Consider the following 17522-nt stretch of genomic DNA (forward strand, 5'->3'; position numbering starts at 1 on the left):
AGAAGTGTCAGACCCTATATATATATATACAGAGGGTGTATGTATATAAAACCATGGAAGCACCTGGGATGAATAGAGACATCGGATTCTTATCACATTATGCATGATCAAGCTTTCTTTAGCACCTCAGCCCAGGACTAATTGCACTAATTGCAGTCATCAGCAGCCATTAACATCCATCTACAGGTTTACCACTCCCATCAGCCCATCTCCCATTCCCACCCACCCCCACCACCCTCTGTATATATATAGGGTCTGACACTTCTGTTTCTAGTGTATCTGAAGAAGTGTGCATGCACACGAAAGCTCATACCAAAATATAAACTTAGTTGGTCTTTAAGGTGCTACTGAAGGAATGTTTTTATTTAAAAAAAACCAGGCAATTCATAATACAGAAACACTTTTTTAATCAGTTGAGAACTCTCTAATATAATAAAACCGAGTAGAATCCTAGTATGGCTGCTAGGAATGGCGATACTCTCTCTGTTTTAAATATCTGGGAGTCCCTCTTACCTTTGCTGTATGGAGCGCATGACGTGGTGGGCTCCCTCCCCTTGATACAGCCATGTGTGCTGGCTGTTCCGCACCAGGTCACTCATCTTCACCTTTTGGCTGCCCATATACTTGTGGAAATCCCGAATGTTCAGCTGCTTAAACTCCTCCAAACTCAGCACACCTAACGGAAGAATGAGACGGAAGCACAGGCTTGCGTTGCAGACCAGCATGCAGGTATTTGTCAACACGCTGCAACGGTTGACGCCAAATCAGAGCCAACCTTCTAGCAACCACTGCTATAATCCGCTCTCTCTTTAGCAGGAGGAAAGTATACCAGTTTAGATACATGTCACACACAGGACACCTTTTAAATAATAGCTGATGCACCACAGATGCCACGGGGAAGCTCTCATGAGGGGGAAATAACTATTTATGACCGGGGGGGGGAACCAGGTGACTTAGCAAAGACGTTATGACATCTTATGACATCAGAAGAAAAAGGAAGCCAAGTGAACAACTAAAGCCAACAATTTGAGGGGGGGGGGATAAGACAAAACCCCATCAAAGAGAAAGATTCCTACTGCTGCTGTCACAGCAGTCGGCGGAGAACTGAGTGGAAGGGCTCTTTTCCCTCCCCTTGGAAAGTGAAAACACAACCATGACTTTTTAGCTGAGGGGAGCCAGGGTGCCTATTTCCCAGCTAGAGATCTAGAACAGGCACCCCCAAACTTCAGCCCTCCAGATGTTTTGGACTACAATTCCCATCTTCCCCGACCACTGGTCCTGTTAGCTAGGGATCATGGGAGTTGCAGGCCAAAACATCTGGAGGGCCGCAGTTTGGGGATGCCTGATCTAGAAGGTTCTGAATGGCAGTTTAGTTAGGCATTGCTTGACTGCAGAAAGACCACCAGAGGAGAAGAATGCCCTTGAAATGAAGAGGCTGGCACCTAGTTCACAGCTTCCAGGTTACAAATACTACAGGTGAGCACTGAGGGACCAAAAACGCAACTGAAGCAGTGCATGCCCAGGAATTATTTGCATTATGACTGCTCCCAAAACCACCACAACATCAAGATGTACACATAAGGCACTGAACCATGCTGCCTCTCCATTGCGTATCGCAAGGTAATGGAACTAAGCCATGCTTCTGACATGAAAAATATAGGAAGGACAGAAAAGGTTTGCCTGTTCCAATGTTCACTTGTGATACCTCTGAAAATACATTTTAAAACTGGCTAAACACTCATTTGGGGAAACTGTATACCAATACTTGAATTTAAAATGGCACATGGTCCAAAAGAATTTTTTACCCTTTCTGTCTGTCTGTCTGTCTGTCTGTCTATCTATCTATCTATCTATCTATCTATCTATCTATCTATCTATCTATCTATCTATCTGATGGTCCTTGAGAGACTGGCGATCTTAAAAGTTTCCAATATTATCGCTTAGCTGATGGCTTCTGTCAGCCAAACAGGGAGAGAAGCAATTTTCAGTGGTTCCCCCTTCTGGTCTGCAGCCTCTCACACACTTCCCAAATGTGCTCCTGGGGGATGGGGGACCCTTCAGAATGGATTGGGGAGCCAGGGAGCTCACCACTGCTTGTTGTCCACTCAAGCAAAAGCTGCCAGTGTGCATGAGTCACATAAGGAGAGACACATGTGCTCTCCTGCTGGAGTGCATGGCCTTGACGGTTTGCCTCTTTGCCTGTTTTCTCGCTGTCTGTGACACATCAGGAAAAGGTGACTAGGTGAGAGAGCCAGCTAGCCCAGGCCAGCATCACGGGTGGCTGCCTCAGTCACTCTGGTAGAGCTGCCCCTTTCCCTTCCCAGCGCACTGTGACTGAACGTGTCCTGGATTAAGTAACCATAATGAGCCATTGCATCCAAACCAGGAACTAGGGTTATAGGGCTCAAAACAAACCGGGATCATAAACCAACCAGGCTACTAGCCACAATGGCTGTTTCTACCTCCATAGTCGGAGGCAGCACACCTCTGAATGTCAGCTGCTGGGAATCACAGAGTGCTGCTGCACTCGGGTCATGCTTTCAGATTTCTTACAGGCATGTGGTTGGCCACCATGCAAACAGGATGGAAGATGCAGATGGGGCACTGACCTCATCCAGAAGGCTCTTAAGATTCTGGTTATGCTGAACCTGGTAACCAGCGTTTCCTGGTTCAGATATAATAGGAAAATACGGCTAATCAATCTCTCTCTCTCTCTCTCTCTCTCTCTCTCTCTCTCTCTCTCTCTGTGTGTGTGTGTGTGTGTGTGTGTGTGTTCAACCACAGCACATGAAGAAGGGGGGCGAGAAGGGACTCTGCAAGGACAGTGCGCTCAGGCACAAGACTTGTGTGTATCTCGGCATAATATGCTGAGATATCTGAATTGGTCCTATACTTCAGTACTGCAAGTTTGGCATTGGTGGTCCAAATGCTGTGCACACATGAGTAACTAAAATAAGAAACTGGCAAGTCTATCAATGAATGAGAAATACTGAAAGCTTCAAGTCTAGGTAACTAACTAACTAACTAACTAACTAACTAACTAACTAACTAACTAACTAACTAATTACCATTGTATGTGCATAATAAATTGGAGCATCATATACAGGGAGCACCCAAATGCTTTCTCTGTGTACTGAGCAAACAAATATGCCTCTCTAGGGAGTACTGGGGGCACAATAGATATTTTGGAGAAAAGGGGACATGATTAGAGGCTTAGATGAAGGGACAGCAATGTAGGTTATAGCAGCACTGCCCTTGAGCGCTGGAGTTCTACAGACACTTCCATGTTTCTGTTCCAGCCTCCTCCCCACCAGAAAGGCTAAAGGTTTTAAAAACAAACATAAACCCCAATTTTGTTATTGACGCTAAACTCTAATCAAATTGCCATGTACACACAAACACCAACAGAACAATGGTCCTAGTCTACACTTAATTCCCTTAAGCGAAGGGAATAGATTTGGGAGGAGAGGTCAGCTTAGGACAGCCATGATCATCATTTATTTCCAGTGCATGCACACTTTTTCTACCCACTATTCCATCATCAGCTTCAGCCTTCCTTGATCTAGCACCACATCCAGGTTATGACCCTTGGGCTTTCTTGCTGCCACGTTGCTTACAATGGAAACAGCAGCCCTCAGAAAGTGAGGACACCCCAGACAGGGCACCGAGACCTTAATTGAAGCTCTTTAGTTCAGTGGTGTTTACAGTGCTGAAAAAACCAAACAGTGCATCCTCCCGGGTCTCTGCCAAAGACGTCACGAGCCCAGAGGGCACCAGGGCAAGGGCTTACACACCGGATTTGGAGCCCCGTCCTCCATTCACCAAAGTGCTCTTTCCCACTCCAAAGCAGGGCCGTGCAGATCATCAGGCAACCTGGCGGTGAATGGGTGCACTCTGCCCGCTGACTTAATTTGATTAGGAAACGGAGAGGCGTTCAACTTGAAGGCACTCTAATTAGAGCAGGAGAGATCGCAGCGCACATCCGGGCCAGCAGGAGGTCTGAAGAGGCCAGCGGGATGCTTGAAAGGCTCCTGGAACCATCGAACCACTAGCCTAAAGCTGAGGGGCTGGTGGGGAAACTGATGGAGAAAATCGACCTCTGCTTCCAACTGCCCAGCAAGAAGCAGACGAAGAAAAGGCACTCTCTCAAAACAGTGGACCTTCAGTGCTGGTGGAGTGCATGCTGATGAGCATACTACACCTCCAGGCAACTCTTTTACTATTGAAGCAAAACAAATATATGATTTTGTACGCACACTGTACACATTGCCATTGCATTTACACCTTGCCCAGCCTGCCTCAGGCAATGCCTCTCTCCCTCTATATGAAGCTTCTTTCTATTTGTGGTGTGTTATGGGGCGGGGTGGGAAGATGCAGCAGGGCCTTCTTGGTCACAATTCCAATGACACGGAATCCCCCTTCATGCAGAAACTGAACTCCCGATCTGCACGTGCCTTTAATCATTTATTAATTAAATACTGCTTAGATGCCCAAACGGCTTCTAAGTGGCTTGCAACTAAACAATCAACACATCATTAAAATACACAACTGAACTGGTCCTCAACCGTAATAATAATAATAATAAATCAACACAACAACACATCCATTGGTGCATTTAAGCATTCTTAATATAAACAACAACAACAACAACAACAACAACAATTAGGACAGCTACAATGCACAGTGTATCAGAAGGCAGCATTAATCTCACCATTGCCATCTGGGTCTGCTTTCACGGCAGAGTACATCTCCCGGATACTCTCAGGCGTCATCCACCTGCCGTTTCCTAGGCGAGTGTGTGTCAGTACCTGAAATTGCAAAGAGTTTGCTTTCTTGGCAACTATGGGTGAGAATGTAAAACTGAATCCAGCGTATATCCACACACACACACTTGGGAGAACTTGTACTGTGTTGCAGGGTGGGTGGGTGAAAGTTCAGTGGAAGCCCATGCTTGTTCCCATAGCCCTTATGCTATGGTTTAGCTGCATTACATCTGGCCATATGTGGTGGGCTTCCAGAAGAACAATAAAGTACTGGAGCGCAGATAATTATTTTTTCCGGCTTGATTTGGCAATCTATCCAGCTGTGTTTAATTAAGTGTTGTTAAAGGTTTGAGATCCACTTATAAGCGAGCATAAGTTTTATATATTCTAACAATTCTCAAACTTTAATATTCAAAAACTTGGAAAAGTAACTGAAAAGCAAGAAAGCTGGCAAAGAAATGATGGGAGCAAGAAGTTAATAGAAATCTAAGAAACCTAAACAAACAAGAACAGATGCTGAAAAGCTGGGAATCAATGATATGACAGTTAAGAGTTTGCCAATAAGGAGAATAAATGTTTGGCATTATGAATCAAGAATATCAACCCATCCTCTTCTCAGTACCTCCTTGAGCTGCAGTTGTCCATCCTGGTTGTGGTCCAGTAGATTAAATATATCCATCTGGCTGATATCTATCATTTCGATTGCTTCCTCATAGTCTTCTGTGGGCAGAATCTGACTCTTCTGCAGCCCTTTCAGCTGAGCCAAGTGGATAATTAACTTGCATTCATCCTCACTCAGGAAGTCTGGAATTTCTACCAGGAGAGAAAAGTGAATTTGTCTATCAAAAGGTGAACACCAAACAACGCAAGCAGCTTTCTTAACATTTTCACATTGTGAGGGAAGAATATTAAAAAGAAACTAATACACATATAACCACCATCTTTGATAGAATCAATGAAAAATTTAAAAACAGACACAGGGAACTAAACCATATGCTTGCCAAACCAAAAATGTTTTCAATTCATAGTGAGGATGCCTGCCTAAAGATTATTTCTCTGATTTGAACCTGGGACCTCTGCACATGAAATGTAAACTGTGCCACCTGGCTAGAGCCCCTGCTGGTATCTATGCTTTGGGCTGGAGAATGTGACTGCTCCGTGATGTGTCCAACTGCTTGCTGCTTGAGGGGATAGGGAAGAGAAATGCTCTGCGGTGATTATACTGTCTGTGGGTTTGGAGTCTCAACCTCTCTTGCCCCTAACACAATTGCTTTTGACTGAGCATGTGAGTGGAGCTACATTTGCTTCTCCTGGTGGGGCTCAAACTTCCTTCTCCTGCTTCCCTACTTCTTGCCCTACTGAGTGAGCCCCTGGAGGCGGCTGCTGTCGACGTCTCCACTTGCTGCGTGTCTGCTCCTTCAGTTCATTGGCAAAAGTCTATTGTCCTTGTCCCAAGAGGGTTGCGTTCCCTCTCTGCAGGCCTCTGGCCCAGGGTGCTCTGTGGGTGGGTCTCAACACAAGGATCTTATAAAACCCAGAGATGTTATAAAACAGGCATCCCCAAACTGCGGCCCTCCAGATGTTTTGGCCTACAACTCCCATGATCCCTAGCTAACAGGACCAGTGGTCGGGGAAGATGGGAATTGTAGTCCAAAACATCTGGAGGGCCGAAGTTTGGGGATGCCTGTTATAAAACATTCTAAAGGTCTGTTGACTGCAAATAAATGCCGATTGATAATGCAGGGAATGGGGATCCTCAGGTCCAGGGTGGTCCACCAGGCCTGCCTGTCTAGCCCATGGGATTTCCCCCAGGCCACACGCCCCTCTCCTCAAGTTGCACGCATCCCCAGCTGTGCTCAGCATCCTCCTCCAGGGCTCTGGCATGGCTGGAATGTGTCCTTGAACTCCTTTCGCTTGCCTGGATGAAGGAAGGAGAGATAAGGGTGTGCACAGAACCTTCCAACTACAGTATGGCTGGAAGAATGCAACTTGCTGTACAGAGAACAGCCCCATCCAGTGCTCTGCCCAGCTTTGCCTCTGGCCACGTGTGCCATTGGCAAGCTGCTCCCACCCCACACATGAAGGAATGCAGCACCACGCTGGAAAAGGTCCGTCATCCCAGCCTTGCGTTGTGCCCCACAAGCTGTTGTTGTAAGCAGCACAAGAGGAATCCGACTCCTCTCTGGAAGGGATGGCTGGGGACTGGCAGTGGTAAGGGCTGCTGCTGCCTGAGTCACAGGGCTGGTGGTGGATTATGGGTGCTGCACTGTGGGTGGTATTCAGCTATGTTTTACTCAGAGAGAACCACTGAAATTAATGAACATGGCTAGGTTAGGTGCATTGATTTCAAAAGGTCTGGGTAAAACGTCCATTGAATACCACTCCTTAATGCAGGAGTATGTGCAGGGGTCCTTTGTCTCTCCCCCTGTGTAGGCAGCATGTGGGCATCATCACTAGCTCACTGGTGAACTTTGGCGGCGTTTCCAATAACACTGGGGGCTTGCTTGGAATTCTAAAGCCTGTATTTTTCCCTCTCACACTGAGCAAGACACACCGCATCCTCCAAGAGGGGGTGGGGTGGCATTTCTCTCTCTCCCACCCCCCACCCCGTGATTGGCATATACAGAATTCCTCTGCCTGGTATTAAGATTTAAACAAAAGGCACTATTAAAATCTGGCACCTTTTATAGCTTTGCTGCTTTTATTTTGTTCATCCTCAAGACTATCCCATGAAATGCAATCTTAACTATTCCCACTTGGTGAGCGGGGCTTGGGGGCATAGCTGCCAAGTTTTCCCTTTTCTCACGAGGAAGCCTATTCAGCATAAAGGAATTTCCCTTTAAAAAAGGGATAACTTGGCAGCTATGCTTGGGGGTGGCAACTTCCACAATTCCTTGATGGATGCAGAAATTGAACTCAGATCTAAACCGAGCATTTTATCTCCTGATCTACATTTGAAGAAGTGAGATGCACAAAGATGAATTCCTTGTGCATCTTGATTAAAAATTTAACTGAGGTTTTACTTGGCACAGAGCTAGGAAAGTTGAAAGACTGCTACCTACTTCATGGGAAACAGAAAAGCAGAGAGCGCAACTGGCTATGGCCGTGTTAACCCTTAACAGAGAATGCTTTCTGTTACAAGGAGCGTGTAATCCTCTCCTCAGCTACCCCCAGCTATTAGTCAGAGTGGCATAAAACAAATTAACAATGAGCCAACACAACAAGCAATGCCCCCTAAGGCTCCGGGAGACCTACATTAAACTCCAATGAGATGACAATAAACGTTTTCGACAATTACCCAGGAATAGAGCTATCCACTCGTGTTTCACAGCAGCTCACTTCATGCCAAAATAAGAAGTACACCACCATCCACAATTAATTTCCTGTGCTATGGTTAGAAGATAAAAAAAGTTTGCCAATTACATCCTGTGTGTAAACAATGACCCCCAATGTTAAAACTACCCAAACTGGGGGAAATGCCTCCAAAACAGTTAAAAACCAGGATCCATGGGGCTGGCACTCCCCACCCCCTTGCCTCTTTAAACAATGGCTGGAGCTCAACAAATGTCTCTTAATTAACTTTGTGATTGCTTTGCCACAAAACACAATAGAGAGGAAAACAAGCAGTGTTTAGAAAATAATGATTAATCCCTGGGTAGGGGGCAAGGGGGTGGGCCTGAGGGAGTCTCAAACAATGATTCAATCAGAACTCCAAGATATTGGGAGGGGGGGGTCCATTCAAGCTGGTTTGACTGCCCTCATTTCAACACCTGCTAGCCTAAGCCAAAACCTCTGAAAAAAGGCAAACAATCGGGGGCCACACTGGCAAAGAGAAGAAAACAAAAACCCAGTGACACGGGAGCTTAATGAGAATGCGCGAATACAGGGGTGGCCTCTCTGCTATAATAAACCAACCCCACCAGGAAACCCCCTCAGTCTAGATTCCCCTTTGGGAAGGCAGAATTTAATCGGTCACATTTTGCTGGGGAGGGGCACGTTCGGAGAGATGAGGAAAGCAGCGCTTCACCACCATCCCAAGATGCTGGGCACACAACAGCCGGTTCTTGTCCTTTTGGGTTATCTGCTAATCTGGGAGTTCCCGGGGGGGTTTGGAAGCTACAGAAGAAGCTCTTCCAGGTGCACATTGATTCCAAGAAGCATGGCTTTGTGTTACGACATTGGGTACACAGAGATGAGACTCCCCAACCTGCTGGACCATGAGACTATGGCTGAAGCAATCCAGCAATCCACCAGCTGGCTGCCCTTGTTAGCCAGAGAGTGCCATCCGGATGCCAGGATCTTCCTCTGCTCCCTCTTTGCCCCAATCTGCCTGGACAGGTAAGGGCACTTCAGAGTTTACTGTTAAGTTTACTGTTAAGCGTAGTTTCATTTGCTCTTGTTCTATCTTGTCCCTCCACTCCAACCAGCTTCTGACCTTGCAGTAGCTTACATGGACATCCCATCTCCCACATCCCCAATCCTGGATCTCCCTTTTGCCCTTTGCTTTATATGCTCCGGCTATTTTCCCATACGCCGACTTAAATCAGTTTTTGCTTCAAGCAATCTGCAATGAGACTGTAAATGCGGTATTAGCTGCATTTGATACCTCTTTCACATTTGCAGTATTTGGCATAGTAAGTATTGGATAATCATAAACACGTTTAAGCCTTGTGTAAAAATGCTTGTGTGTAATTTATATGTAAACACTTCAGTCACTCTGTGAATAGAGCCAGCAATTGTCTTGCTGATGACTCAGCTCCTCTCAATATGACAGTGTGATTTGAAATCTGCTAACTCAATAAATCGAAGACAAGCACAAGACATTGCTGTCTGCTCTGCAATAGCATACTACTTGAAGAATGCCCAAAGTGCAATTTGCACCAACATTTTTACTGTTTCGGCATCAAGACGAGACCGATCAGCTTGCCCAGGATTCGATCATTCAATTGATCCATCAATCAAATCTGGACTGGTGTTAGATGAGCAAGCTTTTCTCACAAGAGAAAAATGTGTTTTGAAAAAAACAGATTCCAAAGATCCATGAACACCATAGCTGTCAAGTTCTCCCTTTTTTAAAAGGGAAATTCCCTTATGCTGAATAGGCTTCCTCGCGAGAAAGGGAAAACTTGACAGCTATGATGCACACACAGCTGGAAATTCTGAAACCCTGCCAGTCAGTGCAGACAACACTGAGCTTGATTTGTTTGTTTGTTTGTTTGTTTGTTTGGTAAGTAAGTAAGTAAGTAAGTAAGTAAGTAAGTAAGTAAGTAAGTAAAGGACTTAAAAGCCACCATTTTTAGGTACACAAGGTGGTGTACAAGAAATGCAAAACAAAACAACTTTATATAAAACCGGGATGGGGGGCATTTTTAAAAAGCGGTTTGCTCCTTTTAAAATGAGGAAAAGCAAGGATTTAAAACATAGTCAAAATAAAAAAAAATCTTAAGAGTTCTCTTAAAGGTAAACAAAGATGGGGATGTACCTATTTCCTGAGAGAGAGAATTCCATAAATGTGACACCACTGGCAACTTTATGCATCTTACCAACAGGCCAAAGAGCAGGGCCTCAGATGCTGATCCTTCAATTCAGAAATGCCAGGCAGTGCACAGTGCTGAGCTATATGGATCAATGGTATGACTGTACATAAGGCACCCTCCTAAAGATTCAAGCACTATAGCAGCAAAACCAAGCTAAAACTCTGTAATACTTAATTGCTCTGTTTCTCTGCCTGCACGAGGATGAGAGTCACAAAAGTTAGAACAATGTGCTCCTCTTTGGAAGAAAATGAACATTTATCAACTCAGTAACAATATTGCATTGGAATAACATAACATAACATAACATAACATAACATAACATAACATAACATAACATAACATAACATAACATAACATAACATAACATAACACATAATGCCAGAAGATAGGGGAAAGAATTATCCCCATCTACTATGAACCTAGCAGTTCAAAAGCACGTCAAAGTGCAAGTAGATAAATAGGTACCGCTCTGGCGGGAAGGTAAACGGTGTTTCCATGTGCTGCTCTGGTTCGCCAGAAGCAGCTTAGTCATGCTGGTCACATGACCTGGAAGCTGTATGCCGGCTCCCTCGGCCAGTAAAATGAGATGAGCGCCGCAACCCCAGAGTCATCCATGACTGGACCTAACGGTCAGGGGTCTCTTTACCTTTACTATGGAATTTGGCTTCATCCTTCAATACACTAAGCAAGATGCTTGATCCTTAAATTTCTAAGCTTGAAGGCATGATATGTCCAAAAGTTTCCATTCAGTGCAATTTGGTACAAGGGTAATCATAATGAGGATCATCGGGGTGGTCTACAAAACATTAGGCGAACCTGAGTAACCCTTAACTTAAATCTCAGCATAGCTGATTGCAGTTAGTAAACAACAGAATGTTGCTATCAGAATGAACAACAATGATGCCACATTTCAGTGGGTCAATTGTCCAGTAGCATCTTGGAGACCAACTAAGTAGTTCTGGGTATAAGCACACAAAAGCTTATACCCAGAACTACTTAGTTGGTCTCCAAGGTGCTACTGGACAATTTTTTATTTTTTTAAGAAAATACAAAACTATTCAAGTCTTCAAATGACTTTAGAATCATGGAGTAAGATGGGGTCTGCTCCATGAAGCAAGGACATCCAGAGCTAGAGCATCCCCAAGAGGTGGCTGTCCAGCCTCTGCTTGAGGGCTTCCAACAAGGGAAAGGCCCCCCCTCCTTTGTGGGTAATTGGATCCGGTGTTGGCTTGCTCTTAATCAGGCATCCCCAAACTGCGGCCCTCCAGATTTTTGGCCTACAACTCCCATGATCCCTAGCTAACAGGACCAGTGGTCAGGGATGATGGGAATTGTAGTCCAAAACATCTGGAGGGCCAAAGTTTGGGGATGCCTGCTCTTAATCATGAATAAATTTATCCTAATGTTCAAACCTATTTTATTAAAATGATGCTTTGCTCTCCGAAATAAACCCTTCAAGGCTGACACTGAATACTCTCTAATGCAAAGAATTTTGTTATTGTTTTACTATAAACACGAGCAGGGTTGTGTTAACAACCTAGCTTTCTAAAGTCACATGTCACAGCTGCTTACTGAGAGGGGGAGAGGGAGGCAGTGAGGAGCTCAGTATGAGCGCAGTGGAAGAAGCATCAGACTGTCTTCGCTGCTGCACCCATACTGCACTCTCTGTTGCCTCCCTGTCCCTAGTAAGTGGCAGCGACACAAGTGTTGGGAAGCCAGGCCAGCAACTCAGCCCTGACTACAATACTGCTGTAAATATAACCACAGCAGCAGAAGCAGTGATGGTAAACAAAGAGATAAGGCAGAGTGGGGAACCTCTGGCCTTGCCCTTAGCTGCTAGTGGTTGCTCTAGGTCAGGCATCCCCAAACTGAGGCCCTCCAGATGTTTTGGCCTACAACTCCCATGATCCCTAGCTAACAGGACCTGTGGTCAGGGATGATGGGAATTGTAGTCCAAAACATCTGGAGGGCCGAAGTTTGGGGATGCCTGCTCTAGGTAGCTTAACAGGAACTATGAATCATAGAATTGTAGAATTGGAAGGCACCCCGAATGTCTTCTCGTCCAACTTTGCTCACAAAGTTTTGAAATGAGTTCATCTTTCTCTCTCTAGGCTCATCTACCCTTGCCAAAGTTTGTGCAAAGCTGTCAGGAATAGCTGTGCCCCAGTCATGGCTTGCTATGGCTACCCTTGGCCTGAAATCCTGAACTGTAACAAATTCCCTGAAGATCATGAGTTGTGCATCTCCTCAATCACGGATGAAAGTGCTCCAAGCAGAAGAAGTAAGGCTTTTTGCTGTTTGTACTTGTCATGGAACACATATACCCTGTCGCAACTGCACAATCTGGACAGAAATCCACAAAGCTGGGAAGGTGGGAGGGTGTTTAGATTCTACGGTATGTGTTAAAGCTTAAGTCTGGCTTTTTCTCAATTCAGAGGAACCTGTAAGAGCCAAAAAGCTTGTGAAGTACCAACATCTTTTAATCAGGAAACTGAGAAAAAACCATTCAAAACCGTACCAAGGTTTTGAACATAGATTTTACAGTTAGAGCTGTAAAAGTAACCTCTGAAGTTAGTTCTTCATAGCCTCCCCTATTACAAAGGCTTTTGGCAAGATACCTGAGGGAGATAATAATTATATCTAATTTTTTTAAAAAATGTGCCTATTTAAAGGTGAGAGATAAAGACTTACCCAAAGTCACACCAGTTATTTCACATCAGCGTGTATGAAGCCACCAAGATAGCAAGCAACTGACCTATTTTCTAGAATCATAGAAGGGAAGAGATGGAAGGGACCACAAGAGTCATCTAGTCCAGGCATCCCCAAACTGCGGCCCTCCAGATGTTTTGGCCTACAACTCCCATGATCCCTAGCTAACAGAACCAGTGGTCAGGGATGATGGGAATTGTAGTCCAAAACATCTGGAGGGCCGAAGTTTGGGGATGCCTGATCTAGCCCAACCCCCCAAAATCTGCAACCATGAGTAGAGAACCCAAAATTCTCTGGGTTACATTAGGCTCAAACGAATTCTGTAACTTACGATGTGTTCCAGCAGTGCCCCAGGCCAGCTGCAGGGACTGTGAACTTGAAGAACCCAACTCTCCAAAGGACATCCTGGAAAACCTTTGCACCAACGATTTTGGTGAGTAAACCACTGCTCTCTGCCTCTTAATTGCTCGGACTGAGAAAACAGTCCTCTAGTCTCAGAATACAAGTCCATTGGCTCACCACATTTTCAGAAAGGGCAAAACTGGATAAGAGAACAAAGATCCATGACTGGTACTATTCTCTCTATAAATTTTGGCAAACAGCAGCTGGAGGGGGACTTTCAGTGGGAACATGGGGTGGGGAGAGTTAGCTCTCACAGCATCACAATCTGAGCATGGATCACTTCCCCGATTCCTGACTTCTACTTGCTAAAATTTGAAGAGGTGTGGAGTATGATCCTGGATCTCTAGTATGTTGTCTAGCATGGCTCTGAAATTTGCAGGAACTGTTTGGAAGTATGAGTTCCTTCATACTTGTTCAGACCCGTCCACCTGCCCCCTGTCATTTGCACACACTCTTCTCTTAAAGCAGGAGTTGGACTACAGCTTCCATCAGCTCAAGCCAACATAGTCATGGGTGATGGGAGCTGGAGTCCGGTAACATCTTAAGGGCAACACACTGGCTACCCCTACCTTAAAGCTATGGAGAAATGGCAAGCTGGTCAAAGGAAGTTACCTTTCTCCTTTATGCAGACTAAAGCAAAGGACAAACAGAAAACCTTCACAAAATTAGCAGGCTCCTTAAATTTCAGCAGAACACCCCCCTGCTTCCTATTAAAACATAAATATTAAAAGTTAAAGGTTGAAGTTAAAAGTACATTGTGGTAGTGTCTAGCACTATTTTAATACACAAAAAACATGGGGCGATCTTACACAGTGCTTTAAAAAAGCAAGCAAATTATAAGAGTATCTGTGTATGTGTGTGTGTGTGAGAGAGAGAGAGAGAGAGGGAGAGAGAGAGAGAGAGGGAGAAGATGCTTGGACATATTTGTTATCAGTGATCATCAGCTAAACCAGGCATCCCCAAACTTCGGCCCTCCAGATGTTTTGGACTACAATTCCCATCTTCCCCAACCACTGGTCCTGTTAGCTAGGGATCATGGGAGTTGTAGGCCAAAACATCTGGAGGGCTGCAGTTTGGGGATGCCTGAGCTAAACTAATCTTCCTAAAATGAACTTGTTTTTGTAACGGAAACTGGGTAATAAATTCCGGAGATATGAGAATTTCGCTGGACTAGAACCGTTGTCTAAGCTTGCTACACGAAGTGCAGAACAAAGGTGTACATCACTAGGACTGGGGAACCTTTGGCTCTCCAGAGGTTGCTGAACTACAATTCCCATTATCCCTGGCCATTAGCCATGCTTGCTGGCGGGTCAAAAGTTTCCCACCCCTAGTGGAGGTTGCAAGGCAATGGATAGCATCCATTCTTTGCATCACTAAAACAGTAAGTGAGGAAGCAGCTAAGTTACCTATTTTATTGGCAGTTTGATGTCTCCAGTCTAATGTGCATTTGTTCCAGCTGTGAAAATAAGGATTTCCAGGAAGAACAAGACCTCCACCATTGCTGACTTTGACCTTGACGCCAGGCTGGAAGTTCTGAAGCATGGCCCCCTTCTGAAGACTGAAACCCACTCCAAACTCCAGCAGTGGCTGAACTTAGATGCTACCTGTGTACACAACATTATGAGAGGGACAAACACAGGCGTCTATCTGATCTGCGGTGAGGTGCAGAATGACAAAGTTGTGGTGGTGAACAAGGCCTATGCATGGCACAAGAGGAACCGAAATCTACAGGCTGCTGTGCGGCGATGGAAACATTACAAGTGCCGGGTCTGAACTGCTTATACGCTCTGGTATGAAATGATAGAAAGATGCTCTCTTGTTTGTAGCTGAAAGGTCTTCTTCAGCATATCTGGAGCAGAGTTTAAAAAGTAATAGATACAGTCTATAGTAAAAACCATACACCACTGCACCAAGAAAGTAGTTTTCAAACTGCTCTGAGAAGCCCTGGAGTTTCCTACAAGCCTAATTGGGGTTTCTCAACGAGAAAATCAGTAATGGTTCACCAGCTTCTTTGAAAGACAGTTTGTCCACCATTGTAGATATTCTGCAGTGCTGGACTCTTTATCTTACTGCATGGGAAGCACCAGGAGACAAACCACAAGTACTTATAGTAATAGGCTGATTGCTTGACTTCGTCTCCTGCAAACCTACTTTCCTGGCCACTTCTTTCACCCATACCATGCAGGAATGGCTCACCTGGTGGAACCGGAGCTTCAACAATAACCTTGAGGCAGCAGTGTTGCAATGGCTTCCTGGGAGAGCTGAAGTGGCAGCTAGGCTGGGGCTGAATGGGTAGCCTGTGGGTGCACGATTGGCTTTAGCAGTCTGCCTGCACAGCCCTGACCTTGCTGCTGCCTCACCTCCTCCCACTACTGGTAAGTGGCAATGACTAGGCTGAGCTGCCACAGGCTCTGTCAAGCTGACCTGTCAAGCTGCTCCTGATTCCCCTTCATCTTCTACCCATCAGGCTTTTTGCCATCACCCATCCTTCCCTCACTCCAGGACATTTTATTTTGCAGTTTTACACAAAATATGTAAAAAAAAACACAAAATCCACACACTGCCTGAGGGACACCCTTGTGATCTGCAAGCTATGAATACTATGTATTTAAAAACTAATGACAGCAGTGTGTGTTCCTTAAAAATGCTGGTTGCATTAAAAGGATTTAACAAGAAAGATGTTTAGTTTCTCATTAAGACTTTCCTTTGAAAAAACACAGTTAACAACATGGGAATCTTTTATGCAGATTTTTTTATATAAAAAAACAAAACAAAACCTGTGGCATATAACTGTTCTTGCTAGAAGCTCCTGCTTCAAGTTAAATGTGTGTTTGTGGAGTGCCTGTCATATTGCTGCTGGTTGTTTCTGAACCTCAGGCAATGCTGAGGTTCAGAAACAACAAATTCCTCAGGCAATGCTGACAACAGCAGTGCTTCCAAGAGGAGGATGAAAAATGGGCATGTGTGTGTGTGTGTGTACGTACACACACACATGTATTTCTTGCTGGCTACAGAAATTATTGTTGCCTATCAAGCTCAATTGCAATTTGTAAACCCTCAATTAATACTATTCCCTGATGTAACCAGTTCAATCCAGTAAAGATTGATCTATAGCTGGTGGAAATGGATTAGTCAGGCACCAATGTAAGAGGAGTTGAGCATGTGTCACATCACCATTTTCTATCATTGTACCTACCCCCATCCACCCACTTTCTCTTAAGGAGCAAAGAAGGGAGGGGCAATGAGAACTGTGGAGTTTCTATGAAATTTCAGCTGTCAACACTTTGTGCATTCCTACATGAGAAAGAGGCAAAATCTGCTCTTCTAAACAGCGGTTAAAGGCAAAGGACTCTTGTCTTCTTTTGCACCTGGTTACTCTAGAGAGAGCAGGTGAAAGACCATAGAACATAGTAAAAAAAAAATCAAAATCAGTTGGGGTTAAGAAATGGATCCTGGGTCTGAAAAATTAACAGACTACTGCTGTAAAGGATGTTCACATGTGCTCGGGAGCCACAGTAATAATTACTGTCATGAATGGGACAGAGTTTCTGTGCCCAAAGGCAACAAAAGATGAGGCAATAAGAAGCCGCCAAACTTAGATATATGGTACATCTCATTCCCTCTTCTACCAATAGGTCATCTGGATATATCTCCAGTAGCCTCTTTTTCTTACCAAAAAGGAGTGGTTTCAAGCTGAGAGTTTTCATGAGATGGATTTTGTTAGGAATCAGCTCCACCTTCTGTTTATGGCCCACCTTGAAAAGAAAGTAAAATAAATTAATTTTGACTGCTATACACCAAATATAGTTAGCTCCAGTATATGGTATTATTGGAGGCCTTTGGTCAATATCTTTACATACACAACGACCCTGCTAAATCATGACATGGCAAATTCTGAAATACAAAATATCACAAAGCTCATCTACATGGTTCAAAACTATATGACATCAGCTGCTAGCAAATACAGGATATACTAGTTCTAGGCTCAGTGTGGAAGCAGCACTCACCACAGAAGGTTTAGGGTTCTTCTGCATTATCACTCCTCTGCACAATAAATGCACAGTTTACTCATCTGCCGTCACAGTGTGTGCACGAGTGTGTGCACGAGAGA

General features: G+C 44.7%; 1 protein-coding gene across 1 annotated transcript in view; it reads right to left on the reverse strand.

Annotated features, from left to right (window-relative positions):
* Positions 1–17522, reverse strand: part of P4HTM (prolyl 4-hydroxylase, transmembrane) — a 33755-nt gene that overhangs the window by 9341 nt on the left and 6892 nt on the right. Inside the window, exons 2-5 of the mRNA XM_035106821.2 lie at positions 17085–17166; positions 5386–5576; positions 4712–4808; positions 514–676 (exon numbers count right to left, since the gene is read on the reverse strand). Of these exons, the coding sequence (XP_034962712.2) occupies positions 514–676; positions 4712–4808; positions 5386–5576; positions 17085–17166 (533 nt within the window). The remainder of the gene's footprint in view (positions 1–513; positions 677–4711; positions 4809–5385; positions 5577–17084; positions 17167–17522) is intronic.

Source organism: Zootoca vivipara, chromosome 2, assembly GCF_963506605.1.
Source record: "Zootoca vivipara chromosome 2, rZooViv1.1, whole genome shotgun sequence".
Classification (NCBI taxonomy): domain Eukaryota; kingdom Metazoa; phylum Chordata; class Lepidosauria; order Squamata; family Lacertidae; genus Zootoca; species Zootoca vivipara.